Below are 15,730 nucleotides of genomic sequence, written 5' to 3' on the forward strand. Positions count from 1 at the left end.
TGGGGTGGGAATGGAGATTTTGCAATATACTTTCCCCAGGAGTGGGGTTGGAATGGAGATTTTGCCGTATCCTTCCCCTGCCACACCCACCAAGCCACGCCCACAGAACCAGTAGTAAAAAAATGGATTTCACCACTGGAAAGGACAGTTAGTATTATTAGTTTTCATGATACAGCATGATTAATTTGGGTTGTTGGGAGTGAAAACTATACTTCTCTAAGTTAGACGCCACAGTAAGAGTTATGGTTAGAGAATTCTTTTGACATGTTAATCCATTTTTGACCCAGTTAAGCAAGATACGAGAACAAAACCATCTTTCTATGTATTCTGCGCTAATGTGGCTTCTGATTTGTTCAGAACATTTCATCAAACATTCTGAACAATAGGTGTCTCAATAAAAGGAGAAATGTATAAATATAAAAATGTGATTGATTATGTCTTGGTCTTTTCCCTCATGTCAGAAGTTTTGAGTCTCAGAGTTGAAAACTCTAGATTAGACTCGGTAAACCATATATTTTTCTTTCCTTTTTTTTTTTAAGTAGACATGGTATGTCCACCTAATGCAGACGTTCTTCAACTTCTTTCCAATGCAAATCACTTTAAATAGTGAAGAATCATATAGCTTTTAGAGGACAGATTGTAGCACTTCAGAAGAACTTTTTTCATATATATTTTCAGTCCATCTGTGTTGCGTACAGTAATCTACATATAAGGTTCCCTTCATTCTCTTTGCATATTTTCTGCTTTTCACTAGCCATGGATTAAAACCTAACATCTCAATTTCTTTTTTTAGGCATTTGGAAGCTTTGTTAATATTCAAATATATGGCTTATTCCACTGTGTATGGATTATCGGATTTCATTTCAATTAAATTCCCAAGATATCTTCCTAAATGTTTCAAAATAGAGTAACACCTTTACCCCTCCATGTTCTGTATTTTTCTTTTTTTTAAATCCTTCTTGGCAGGACTTTGTTTCCATAACTTTGTTTAAAGTATTCTATGCATTTCAATGTTTTGACTGACTGTTTGAATATATTGCAGAAAGTGCAGCCATTTGTGAGGATAACATAGTGGGGTGAACTTAAGGAGGAATATCTCATTCAGGGACATATAATGATTGAGTCAACACAACTTTAGAAAGACATACAATAGGATACATTCAGAAATGACTTGGACCCTCAGGTGGTATTGAGCATTAATGCGAGGGATTGTCCTTCCCAGTATGGACAGGATAGGGAAAATAAGTGTAAGGATGTGCCCCAGCTAGTCCCTCAGGAAAGCATGGCCCTTGACTCCATTGGATTGAATCAAAAGAACTTTTATTGAGAGAAAAAGTGGTTGCAGCGAAGTCAGGAGGAACCTGAAGATCCTGTTCAAAGCACAAAGCAATTCTTCCATTTCCCCACACACCCACCCCGACCAGTCCACTGGCAGCCAATTTGATGCCACAAGGTTGTTTTGAGAATTCTGAGGTGCAAGGTCCCTATTTTTTCTACTTGCATTTTTACGTGCTTTCGAAACTGCAGTTCATTCTCAGGACATGGTGGCCTTGAAACCAAGCTGGAACCAGCTGGGAGGGAGTCTGCTCCATCTTGAAGACAATCAATCCCCCTCCCTAATCCCCAAGCGGTTACAGTAAAAGCAAAAGCATGTGAAAAATGCCAGCAGGTCTTCCTCCCCACCCTCCAACAGAATGGTAGGACACGATGGTGAACCTGACAAGAAGTGAGTAGCACCAGGGAAATTGGTGAAGCACTATATTTAATTTAATTTATATTTAAATTTGGTAAAAGTAAAGGCAAAGGTTCCCCTCGCACATACGTGCTAGTCGTTGTCGACTCTAGGGGGCGGTGCTCATTTCCGTTTCAAAGCCGAAGAGCCAGCACTGTCCGAAGACGTCTCCGTGGTCATGTGGCTGGCATGACTCAACGCCAAAGGTGCACGGAACGCTGTTACCTTCCCACCAAAGGTGGTCCCTATTTTTTCTACTTGCATTTTTACGTGCTTTTGAAACTGCTAGGTTGGCAGAAGCTGGGACAAGTAACGGGAGCTCACCCCATTACACGGCAGCACTAGGGATTCGAACCACAGAGCTGCCAACCTTTCGATCGACAAGCTCAATGTCCTAGCCCCTGAGCCACCGCATCCCTTTATTTGGTACAAGTAGTTAAATATAGCTATTACAGTTAGTCTTCAGTCATATTTTTCATAAATTCTCTTCTCAGAATTTATAAACTCAGTTCACCTTTGGGAGTTGGGAGCTCTATTCAGGCTTTCCGAAGCCACAACCAGCCCCAGGCCTCCAATCATGCCCCTTTATATTGATTGGATTCAGGAGTGAAATCCAGCAGGTTCTGACAGGTTCTGGAGAACCGGTAGCGGAAATTTTGAGCAGTTTGGAGAACTGGTAGTGGAAATTTTGAGCAGTTCAAAGAACTGTCAAATTCCACCTCTGGCTGGCCCCAGAGTGGGGAGGGAATGGAGATTTTGCAGTATCCTTCCCCTGCCATGCCTACCAAGCCACGCCCACAGAACCAATAGTAAAATATTTGGATTTCACCACTGACTGGATTGCTTTTCTTACTTCTTTTATTGAAGATGAGGTTCTTAAACAACTGTTTTAGGCTTTCTTTAGGAAGAAGAGCAAAATAAAAATGTGTATTATCTGCATGGGGTTTGGGTTGAAGACCATTTTGAAAGTGATTTTGAATCCCGCATCATAAAAGGCCCCGTTCAACTAGGCAGCATCAGGGAAGCAAGAACTACCTTGATTTCTGGAAGGTCTTTTTAATGCTAGTCTTGGGGTAAATGCAAAGTCTTAGAAAAGACAAAAGGAATTTCCAACCCTCATGAGTTCATTCAGGCAAAGCCCCTGAATGATTTGAAATGCTTCCTCCCAGGTTCCTTGCCACCTGGGCTGAGTTGCTGCTTAAGAGATAAGCTGCCACTGAGATAACCTGCAGTCTTTTCATTGTTTATGTCCTCTCTCCCATTACTTTCCCAGCCTCTGTATAATTTCTCAGTGGGAGCATGGTAATCGTTGTTACAGCATGCAATTGCAATTTTAATTTGGGGGTTCTTTCATTAGAAGAAAAGAAAAACCATGCCAGATTGCCCTTACATCCTGCTTGGCATATGTGCCCCTTCATTTATTTAAAACAGGGAAGTGCAACCTGCAACCCTTACCCTAGAGCCCTTCCAAATGTTGCTCCTGAATTATACTTTTTAATGTGACAGAAGGGAGAAAATATTGAATATGTGGGAAGCTGATTATACGACTTCTTTTTTAATCAATTTCATTTAATTACATTATCATTAAATCAAATATCATTTATGATCCGCTCTCAGCAATTTCTTTGCCCAAATTGTGAATATCGTCTCCTGCATTCTACTCAAAGGCCAATGGCAGCCCTCACTTAAAAAAAAAAGTTCATTCTTTTTTTTATTCAAAAGTGAATAAAAAGGGAGAATCCCTGCTATTGGCTAAAAATTTGGGGTTCATACATCAGTTTTCCTCCTCCCCATTGAAGTTCTTGAAAAAGTGAAATGATACTTTAGAGTGGATTGGTATCCTATAAATCCCTGAGGCAGGGGTGAAATCTAAAAATTTTCCCTACCAGTTCTGTGGGTGTGGCTTAATTGGTGGGTGTGGCTTGGTGGTCAGATGACTGGGTGGGCATGGCCAATAACAATAAATAATAAAAATAATAAACAAAGTATACAAAACAATAAGAGGTACCAAAAACCAACTTTCACACTTTACACACGCACACAACACAATACAACAGACTCACACACAATGTAAAAGCAGCTTGCACTTCACCCAAAATGGCCCCTGCAACAAGCAGGAACCTCACACTGTCACACTTTACACACACACAACACAACTGACTCACACACACATACACACACACACACACAAAATGCCACATACAGCTTTGTGAGATTTTGTGTGTTTATGTAGTTAGAGTGAAACACTACAGAAACACACCAAATCTCAGAAAGCTGCACAAATATTTTATCTTATTAGTTTATTTATTTATTTTTTTAGATCAGGGCTCCCCAACCTTAGTAACTTTAAGGTTTGTGGACTTCAACTCCCAGAGTTCCTGAGCCAGCAAAACAGGCAGATTGAGTTGCTCAGAGGAGATGGATTTTAGGCAGGCAGAGTCAGTTGATTACAGTAGCTGAAGTAAAGCATGAAAGGAGCAACAATTATAGGTAAGTGAGGAGGGGGCATTGGGTGGGCATGGGTGGGAGCTTTTGTAAGTGGGGGCTGTTAAAAAATTATTTTAAAAGTCTGTGAGGATCAGGAAACTCATCTGGGATCGCCAGAGGAAAAAAAGATTTTAAAAGCTCCTCTGATGATCTCAGCTGAAGTTCCCTCATTGCAGCCCAGAACCTCTTAAAATAATTGTTTTAACAAGCTCTTCGGCCGAAGAGCTTGTAGAAAACATGTTTTTAAAGGCTCTGGTGATGAGGAATTCATCTGGGATCACCAGAGGAGCCTTTTAAAGCCTTTTTTTTTCAACCTCTCAATCTCAGCTGAGCCGCGGGAGCCTCAAAGGCTTTTTTTTTTAACTTTTAAAGGCATGTTTTCAGCTGAAGAAAAACTGCTTTTAAAAGTTGGAAAAAAAAAACCTCTGCTGATGGTGTAGCTCAGCAGAGGCAGGGGGCGGAGCCAGGGATTTTTGCCATCGGTTCTCTGAACCACCCGGTCCTGAGGAAACATTTAATGCTTTCCCTTCTCAGTCTTTCCTTCTTCTACTTCCTTCTTGAAATCATCCTCAATTATTTCAGAATGGAATGGAATGGAATGGAATAGAATAGAATAGAATAGAATAGAATAGAATAGAATAGAATAGAATAGAATAGAATAGAATAGAATAGAATAGAATTCTTTATTGGCCAAGTGTGATTGGACACACAAAGAATTTGTCTTTGGTGTATATGCTATCAGTGTACATAAGGAGAATAAAATACATTCATCAAGAATAAAAAGATACAACACTTAGTGATAGTCAAGGTTACTAATAAGCTATCAAATTGTACTAGGAAACAAATAAAAACAATATAAATTGAAAGATACAAGCAACAAGCAACAGAAGATAATGTTGAAAAGATGCTACACAGACTAAAACTATCTCTATCTATCGGACCTGATGGAGTATGTGCATACTTCTTAAAAAAGCTTTCCACTGCTATAGCAGAACCCCTAAGCATAATCTTTGAAAAATCTTTCAGGACCAGCTCCCTACCCAACCTATGGTCACTAGCCATGGTCATCCCTATCTTCAAAAAAGGAGACCCCAGCCTAGTTGAAAATTACAGACCAATTTCTTTATGTTGCATCACCTGCAAAGTCATGGAATCAATCATTAACCAATCCATTACCCTCCACCTAGAAACAAACAACCTACTCTCTAATAAATAATTTGGTTTCAGAAAAAAATTATCCTGTAATCTACAACTTCTACACTGCAAAAACATATGGACTACAAAACTCAATCAGGGCAAAGCAATAGACACAATTTACATAGATGTCCGTAAAGCTTTTGATTCAGTGGTACATGACAAACTACTTCTAAAACTAAAATCCTATGGCATCACCAAATCCCTACATAATTGGATAGCTGTGTTCCTGTCAAACAGACAACAAGTGGTCAAAATAGGGAGCATCCTATTAAATCCTGCACCTGTAAATAACGGTGTCCCCCAAGGTAGCGTTCCAGGACCAACACTCTTAATATTATACATAAACGACCTTTGCAATCATATTATAAGCAACTCTGTTCTCTTCGCCGATGATATAAAAATATTCAACACCACCGACAATGCTGCTACCCTTCAAAAAGACCTTGACTTTATGTCAGAATGGTCAAAAAATTGGCAATTCCAAATTTCAAACAACAAATGCTCTTTCTTACACATTGGCAAAAAGAATCAGAACACAAAATACAAGCTGTGTGGACACGACCTTGTAGATGACCCTCACTCTGTCAAGGACCTTGGAGTACTCATATCAAATGATCTAAGTGCCAAAGCCCACTGTAACAACATCGCCAAAAAGGCATTAAGAGTTATAAACCTAATCTTGCATAGCTTCTTCTATGGTAATATCACACTACTAACCAGAGCATACAAAACATTTGCTAGACCAGTTCTCAAATACAGCCCATCTGTCTGGAACCTGCATTGCATATCAGACATTAATACAATTTAATGTGTCCAGAAATATTTCACAAGAAGAGTCCTCCACTCCTCTGCTCGCAACAAAATACCTTATGCCACCAGACTTAAAATTCTGGGCCTAGAAAACTTAGAACTACTCTGTCTTCAGTATGACCTAAATGCAGCTCATACAATTATCTGCTACAATGTCCTACCTGTCAATGACTACTTCCGCTTCAATCACAACAATACACGAGCACACGATAGATACAAACGTAAAGTGAACCGCTCCAAACATAATTGCAGAAAAAATGACTTCAGCAGCAGTGTGGTCAATGCCTGGAATACACTGGACCCCCAAAACCCCCAAAATTTTAACCCAAGACTGTCTACTGTTGACCTCACCCCATTCCTAAGAGGTCTGTAAGGGGCATGCGTAAGAACACTAGTGTACCTGTCTACTTGTATCTATTTTATGTATTCAATTCATGTTTATAATTATATAAATTACCTAATACATTCTTGACAAATAAATAAATAAAATAAAAAACACGGTTATAGTAATAAATGAGAAGAGATAGATATTAGGAAGGAAGAGAAGAATAATAGTAATACATTCTTAGTAAATTATTGTGACAGTGTTGTGGGAATTAATTGTTAAGCAGAGTGATGGCATTTGGGAAAAAACTGTCCTTATGTCTAGTTGTTCTGGTGTGCAGTGCCCTATAGCATCATTTTGAGGGTAGAAGTTGAAACAATTTATGTCCAGGGTCTGGACATAAATTTATGTGAAGGGTCTGTAAATATTTTCACAGCCCTCTTTTTGACTCGTGCAGTATACAGATCCCCAATGGAAGGCAGGTTGGTAGCAATTGTTTTTTCTTCAGCTCTAATTATTCGTTGAAGTCTGTGTTTGTCTTGTTTGGTTGCAGAGCCAAACTAGACAGTTATGGAGGTGCAGATGACAGACTCAATAATTCCTCTGTAGAACTGCATCAGCAGGTCTTAAGCATTCTTTTAGTAGCTGCTAGCTTATTTGGTGATCTTCCACACTAAACTTTGATATCCCTGGGCCTCCTGGGTCAAGCTAAACACTCCCCTTCATTTACTGAAATTAACAAAAATCAGAAGTTATCAAAGAAAACATTGTGGGCAACAAAAACCCTATTGCAGCACCAGCATTGAGTCACTTGTTGACCTATTTTATTTCCTTCCGACAAAAGACGAGCTATTTAGAGCTCACTTTTGCCATCAAAAGCTGAATGAGTACAAAACATCCCTTCAGTTACTTTGAGCATTTCAGGAGAACAAGGTGTACTACAAGCATCTGATGTCAAAGTTCAGGCTTTTATGCTTAGAAGGAGCAAACTCAAATGAAAAACCTATTTTTCTGCCTCTGTTCAGGTGCCATTTCACCATCAATCTCCCCTCCTCCAATATCTGTGGTGTTTTCTTCCATAGATCTGCACTGCAAGCCATCTGCTTCCTGGGGAAACAGCTATCGCTCTACCCCACATTTCTTAGGAACACAAGGGACTTCCCTAGACAGGCATGAAACTCCCTGATGAAAATGGCCATGCTTTCTCTTCCTCTGAATTTTCCTCATATTTTTTTTGATGTGTCCAAACTGGCTTACCAAACTAAGTGAATCCATTTTCACTTCTAGGAGCACCATTAACAAAGGAAGATCCACACGCGGGAGATAATTAGTCCACAACTTAATGGCATGGCACTCAGTTAAGCACACAATGAGAAATGACACCGTGATTAAGCAAGCACCAATACATAACCATCACAGCTAAAGCATGCTGAGTCTTAAGCAACATTGGCATCATTGATCTGTTTCATCTTGATCTGTAAAATTATTGTCAGTGGTTGAAATCTCATGTTCAGTCTCCACCTGATGAGTGAAATAAAAGGATTCATCTCGTCAGTAAAAAAAGTGCTCATTTTCTTGGCGGAGGGTAGACTTCTCCATCATGAAGCTAGCATTGGACTAAGACTGGAGAGCTGAAAACTCAAATTCATTCTCAATCATGAAGGCTCACTGGTAGACTATCAGAGAGTCACTGTCTCTCGGCCCAGCCTACCTTATGGGTTGTGGCTGAGAAAATAAGATGAAAGGAAATCCCCATATAAGAACCCATTTGAACTCAGAGGATAAAAATCTAAATGACAAACAATAAACACATTTAGACTAGAGGATGAGAAAGGGAAAAGCCAACTCAAAACTAGTGAAGAGAGATAAATTGGGATAATATGGAATGCTATTTCCTCCTCTCTTCCCCCCTCCCCCCATTCATCCCAGTCTATACACTTTTAATGGGGTAGAAACTTAGCAAGAAGAACACATGAAAACAATGGAGAAGGCAGTGCTTGCTTGATTGATTGACCCAGAATAGGAACTTACTTGACATTGAAAAGTAGTAAACAAATACTTTGAACTTGTTCAAAAATGAGTATAATGTGTACCTTCTTCAAATAGAATTTCTTTCTAAGGAATCTCCTAGGATTTTAGAAGAAGAAGAAGAAGAAAAAGAAGAAAAACGATTTTGAGAGTCATCAATGTTGCTACAGACCATAATAAGAATTGAGGTGGTGGTAGTGATGTTGGTGCTGTCAGATCCATCTACCTGGTCAATCTTCCAAATTGTATTTAATATCCAGGACTGATGTGAATGTACCTCCATATACATTGTGCTTGTGACTGCCATAGCAGCAAATGATTCATGAGCATAGTGGGGAAAGAGATCCTGGGCAAAGAGACAATGGATGCAGCTGGGGAAGGAGAAACAGTTTTCTGGTGGAATGGAATTAAAAGAAATGTATCTGTGAAGATTCTCAGTCATCCAGGTCATAGCTGTCGCAAAGGTGCTTTTTTTCTTCAAAAGGCAACTAGGCTGTGGGGTGTGTTTTTTTTCTTGGAGGAAGAATAAGAAAATATTTCACTTCTCATCCAAGAAGCTTCACCAGTTCCGATGGCAGGGAAAGGGCAGGATAGATACTGTCAGTTGTGACTGGATGGGAGTGGGATGGAAGGATAGGTTCTGATAGGATGGTGGTGTGTCTTTGTGGAAGGATTGTCTTTCTTTGCAGTCCTCTGGTCATTGGCATACTCTGAGAACTGTTGAGGGTCCTTGGGGGTTTATCTGTGCCCTCAGGGTCACCTGGATCAGGGTGCAATTAGTTGCAGAATTTTCTTGGAATTGCTGCAAGGGCTGCACAATGTAAACTCTACATTTTGTAGACTCCACATTTTGGATACAGAGTCCTTATTTTGGATAGAAAGGAGCATTGGTTTGAAAGGGGGGTAAAAGAATCCATCTGTCGTGTCCCACTCCTCCGCTGACGGCCGGGTCAGGGAAATCCGAATCAGGCGTGCCTCTGCAGCTCTGCCAAAGTCCTAGCAAAGTCCTCAAGGCAGGCAGGAGACCAGAAAGTGACTTCAGCAAGATATGTTCGACTTTGCCTGACTCAGAGAATGCCAGAAAGCAGATCCTTTATATAGGCCATGGGGTGTGGCTCCATGACTCAGCACTTATCCAGGCCTTCCTTCTGACGCCGCCGCCTATCAATTCTTCTGAAGCGAGGGTCACTCCAGTCGGCAGCTGTTGGTAATTGACCTCCCTCAGGCTCACATGCTGTGGGGGAGGGGGAGGGGTCTAGTTGCTCCGTTTGCCTGGGCATGTAGCCAGGGCTGGGGCCGGGAGGTGCTTCCTCCTCCTCAGCCTGTCTGGGCATGGAGCCAGGGCTGGGGCCGGGAGGTGCTTCCTCCTCCTCAGCCTGTCTGGGCATGTAGCCAGGGCTGGGGCCGGGAGGCATACTAGGACATTCCTCAGCGTTCAGAAGCAGATAAGAAGGCCCCGGCTGCAGTGAGAGCAGGCAAGACACAACACCATCTATGTTAGAATTGAAAGCCTTCCTCAATTGGGGGGAGGGGATAAGACACCACCTATCTCCAGTTTACAATGCAGCCCTTGCCGCAGTTCCAAGAAGATTCCACAATCAACTGCACCTTGATTTAGGTGACTCTGAAGGCACAAATAAACCTTCAAGTGGTCTCAACAAATCTCAGAGAGTGCTAACAACCAGATGACTGCAAATAAATACAATCCTTCCAAACCCCACTTCCACCTCCACCATCCTATCAGAATCTATCCTTCCATCCCTCTACCATCCAATCTTTACTGTCAGTACTATCCTTCAATCCCCACCCCCATCCCGCCATCACAACTGATGAAGCTTCTTGGATGAGAAGTGAAATATTTTCTTCTTCCTCCTCAAAGAAAAAACAGTCCAGTTGCCTTTAAAAAAAAGACAAATGAAATGTATCTTCATTGTTCCACTGATTAACAGAAGAAAAATAAATCGGGCAAAGTGAATACATTTCTTATGGGTTGGATAAATCCAGGCTTTCTTATTAGAGTATGTAAGCTAAGCAAATATTCAAATTTGTATCACAGCAGAATTCAGGTTTATGTTTATTTGCCTTTAAAGCAATTGTCTCTTTTCCATTCCCCTCTCTCCAGCAAGAGCTATGTGCGCTCTCTCCCCCCCCTCTCTCTCTCTCACACACACACACACAAACACACACTTTCTCTCACTCACTCATTCTCTCTTTCTTGCTCTCTTCTCTCTTTGCATGTATATGTTCCATTCCCAGGACTATATTCTATGCCTCTGATATATTGGATTGTGATACACCAAAAATATCTGATAATTACATTGTTAGTTTTCAGATGGCACAAGACCATTTTTTATTATTTTTTTGCTGCAAAACACCTCCACTGAAACTGCTCTGAAAACTTGTGGCTCTTGTTTTTCCTCAGATCTGGATGAAATTTGCATAAAGTCATAAAACAGAGTTATGAAAACAGGGAATTGTGATCTTTTCAAGTGGCTGGCAAATTTTTCACAGGGCTATCGTAAAATTTTGTTAATGATGGCATTATAATACTACACCGTGTGTGTGTGTGTGTGTGTGTGTGTGTGTGTGTGCATATATACATGCATATATACATACATATATACATACATATGTATATATGTATGTATATATGTACACACACATGAAAAAGCAGCTACCTTGTGGATGGTGTAGTATTATAATGCCATCATATATATGTATATACATATACATATACATATACATATACATATATATATATATACATACATACATATTAGGGACATGGTGGCTCAGGGGCTAGGACGTTAAGCTTGCTGATTGGAAGATCGGCAGCTCAGCGGTTCGAATCCCTACTGCTGCCGTGTAACGGGGTGAGCTCCCGTTACTTGTCCCAGCTTCTGTCAACCTAGCAGTTTCGAAAGCACGTAAAAATGCAAGTAGAAAAAATAGGGACCACCTTTGGTGGGAAGGTAACAGCGTTCCGTGTGCCTTTGGCGTTGAATCATGCCGGCCACATGACCACGGAGACGACTTTGGACAGCGCTGGCTCTTCGGCTTTGAAACGGAGATGAGCACTGCCCCCTAGAGTCAGCAACGACTAGCACGTATGTGCGAGGGGAACCTTTACCTTTACCTTTATACATACATATACATGCATACACAACACACACACACACACACATATAAATGTTGTTAGAAACTGGCAATTTGTGAGATTTCCTATGAACAATCCAGTAAGGCATCTCCCCCAGAATTGTTGGGAGTCAGAAGGAATAGATAATAAATACATAAACTGATCAATCAGTCAATCAAAATCTTACTGATAAAACTTGCCAGCTTCTCATATAAGGGAGAGGGGGGGAAGCAAATTAACCTCTCTATGATTTGCTGCCATTTTTCTCAATTAAAATCTCTGTGAAAGCGCTAACAGGCCTCACTGACAAAGTTCTCATGAATTCCTGCTACTCTAGAAAATATTCCTGACCTTTTATACAAACCTTAGCTTCCCCCCCCCTTTCTCTCTTAAATGACTGACTACCTTTGTTGATTTCAGCATGACAAGGTGCAAGAGTGGGTACTGACACATATAATTATGTGCAACCTTTTTTTCCCACCCTTACAAAGAATCATTCTGGCTATTTTCAGACTTTTATTTCCCAGAGGTAGTTTTAGAAAATTGCAAACTGAAAGGCTCACTAGGATTTTTAAAGGCACCCTCAATGATGTATTCCCTGAAACCAAACTCTTCTAGCTTGGCCAAATCTTAGCCCAATCTGCAGCAAATGTTGATGACTGCTGAGTGTTGTTGCCTCATTCATACAACCAGAATTTCAGGGACCAGAATGGATAGTTTGTGTTCAATGTAAGATTGCATGTTTGCATCTGAAAGCAAAGGAAGTTCAAAGGATGGTACCTGTGTGCAGAAATAAAGACAGGGCAGGAGATGGCAGAGGAAGAATATCTTCCATAGGTTGGTATTCCAATAGCAGCCACAAAGAAAATTTTGACTGCCAGATGTTATCTCTAGCAGGCAACAGAGAAATGACCATAGAGATGCAACACCTTCTTTGAAACACCGAATGGTCCTCCAAAGAAGTCCCCAGTCCCCCACAGCTTCTCTCCATGTGAATCAGATCATCTGGAGAGAGAGAGGTCCTTGTATTGGTTCCCCTAATTTTCCACTTCTCTCTGGTCTGATTTTGAGCACACTGTCCTGGCTACTTTTACCTTGGCTATGCAGCTTTGGGGAAAGGTCTGCTTCCATCCACTGAATTGAAGAATCAAGATAGCTTTCAAGGGGCTGAGCATAATCCTTTCTTTTTTGGTTTGTCCTTGCAGATTCATCCGAGGACCTAACAAAAATTCTTCTGAAAGAAGCCTGTGAAGGAACTCCCTGCAGATAGAAGGCAGAAATCTTTGAACCTTAAACCATCTCCAACTTCTACAAGCCAAATGGTTTTTGTTTTCTTTTTGTTTTTAATTTGCACTTTAACTCTGCACCAGAGGAAACTGCAATGGCTTTGCTTGGGTAGAGCCAAAACACCCTAGACAAATAATGAATCAGAGCGGACAGCAAAAGAAAAAGAAGAAGAAGAAGAAGAAGAAGAGAAGGGGGAGAGAGAGAGAAAGAGAAGAGACATTGGCAAGCTGTTCAACAGAAGCAAGTTTTGCGATTCTGAAAGATGAACAATGGTCCCGTACAGGTGGATGGACCATGTTTATTTGTATCATTTACAAATATATAAATATATAAAATATTTTGAAATAAACCCTGACTCGCTGAGAAACTGAAGCGAACCACACTTTGCTGCAACTGCTTTAATTTTGCTTTATTTAATTGTAAAGAGATAAGGGCTTTGGAGATCGAGACGCCGGTGAAGAAAGAACATGAATAAGGATGAAGACTGACTCAATAATTGGAATGCTTCTTCCTTTTTGTTACAATGATGATTGTGTCAGCCAGAGGTTGAAGGGAATTCAATTTTTGTTTTTCATATTCCTGTGTTCTGCAGTCTTTTTTTTCCCCCTCTCTCTCTCTCTCTCTCTTCGTGCAACATTTGCATGCTGGCTTTGCTTACATTAAACATACTTTATACTTAATTGATACGTGATTCCGGGAACATTTTCCAGGGCCAAGAATTGTCCCAGAGAGAAAAGAAAAGAGACTCTTAGTAATTAAACAGACCCAACCTGCGCTCTGAAATTCACTGGACAACTTTTCGTAAACTGCAGGTTCATTTATTTAAAAAGAAAAATCCCTGTACAGACAATTGTCTACAGACTTTGTATAGTTGATATAGACAAGCCTAGTAAAAAAAAAAAGAAAGAAAAAGCAATTGCTAACTTTTATGGCTTCTGTTGTTTGCTCATGAGAATCATTTTTATGGTATTTTAGAAAAAACACAGATTTTGCACTGTCATGGGTTTCGCCTTACTGTTTCATTTTATTTATTTTTATTTTATTAAACAAATTTATATAGCTACCCCTCTAGCGAAAGGAACTTTGACTTTTTCAGTCATAATGATAAAAACTTTAATAGGAAAAGTCCCACTCTGATATTACATGAAAGAAAAGCAACGGGTTTAATTATCAACACTTTTGAAAAGTTAAAAGCAAAGTCATGTGTACAGTAATAATAGATTTTAAAGTATGACTGGAATTGTTCCTTTACTTTCTATGAACGGAGCCACAATATTGCTTCTACTAATCCGCATAGCATTGCATTTACTCCAAATATATGAATCTACTTAGGTATGGTTAAAATCAAGCTCAATACAGGTAGTCCTTGACTTACAACTGTCCATTTAGTGACAGTTCGAAGTTCCAATAGAACTGAAAAAAAAGTGACTTATGACTATTTTCCCCAAACTTAAACTGTTGCAGCATCCCCATGGTCACATGACCAAATTCAGACGCTTGGCCCAATTCATATTTATGACAGTTGCAATGTCCCGGGGTCACGTGATCCCCTTTTGAGGCTTTCTGACAAGCCAAGTCAATGGGGAAGCCAAATTCACTTAACACCCATGTTACTAACCTAACAACTGCAGTGATTGACTTAACAACTGTAGCAAGAAAGGTCATAAAATGGGGCAAAATGTACTTAACTGTCTTGCTTAGCAACAGAAATATTGGGCTCAGTTGTAGTCATAAGTCAAGGACTCCCTGTACCTGATGAATAAAGTAGAAGGAATCATCCTATGGAACCCAGGATTGACCTATCCATACCACTGGTAACTATAACATATCTGGTACAACTAGGTCTAGAGAAATTTAAGTTGGGAAGGGAGTGTTACAAAAAGGATCATTTAGAAAGGGGTCTCCAACCTTGGTCCCTTTAAGACTTGTGGACTTCAACTCCCAGAGTTCCTCAACCAGCTTTGCTGGATGAGGGACTCTTGGAGTTGAAGTCCACAAGTCTTAAAGGGACCAAGGTTGGAGACCCCTGATTTAGAAAACTGGAGATGGGCCCCTTCAAGTTCAAGGGGCTTTTTACAATCATAGCTCAGAAGAGAAGTTTGGGCATTCAGCTCAAGAGAAAGTACTTAGCTTTCACTCTTGGTTTCTCCCTCTAATAATTCTCATTCCAAATCTCCATGCTGCTTTTGGATGGAAATTGGCAAACAGGGAAGGGATTATTCAAAGAAAAAGGTATAGTAATTCCTGGAGATAAATATCCCACTTGGGTGATAACAGCTTCTGAGTCTTTAAGATGTATATATCACTTGAAATTTTTTTCACAGGATGAAATAAAAGAGGAACAGCTTCCATAGTCTACAAAAAGACAACACGGTTACATGAGAGGAAGCGTTCATGTTTCCTATAATCATACCTTAATTGTGAAACCCAAAGGTGCTTTTGCAAGAGGCAACTGGACCTTTTTTGGGGGGGTGGGGGTTGAAGATGTTTCGCTTCTGATTCAAGAAGCTTCTTCAGATATGACTGAATGGTGGGGAATGGAAGGATTTATACTCCTTGCAGACAGCTGGCCATTTGCATTCTTTTAGCATGTCCTTAAGGTCAGAGGTTTATCTGTCTCCTCAGAGTCACTTGAGTCTTGCAAATGGGTGTGGAGCCTTCTTGGAACTTCTGAAAGGACTGTGTTATAGACTGGAGACAGAAGATGTTGTATTCCCTCCCCTTCTGT

At 40.3% G+C, this 15,730-nt stretch overlaps 1 protein-coding gene across 1 annotated transcript in view; it reads left to right on the forward strand.

Annotated features, from left to right (window-relative positions):
* Positions 1–13,757, forward strand: part of TAFA1 (TAFA chemokine like family member 1) — a 527,326-nt gene extending 513,569 nt beyond the window's left edge. The window contains exon 5 of the mRNA XM_058173044.1: positions 12,921–13,757. Coding sequence (XP_058029027.1) covers positions 12,921–12,938 — 18 coding nt within the window. The 3' untranslated portion in view covers positions 12,939–13,757. The remainder of the gene's footprint in view (positions 1–12,920) is intronic.
* The last annotated feature ends 1,973 nt before the right edge of the window (positions 13,758–15,730 follow it).

The sequence above is a fragment of the Ahaetulla prasina genome, chromosome 2 (assembly GCF_028640845.1).
Source record: "Ahaetulla prasina isolate Xishuangbanna chromosome 2, ASM2864084v1, whole genome shotgun sequence".
NCBI lineage: Eukaryota > Metazoa > Chordata > Lepidosauria > Squamata > Colubridae > Ahaetulla > Ahaetulla prasina.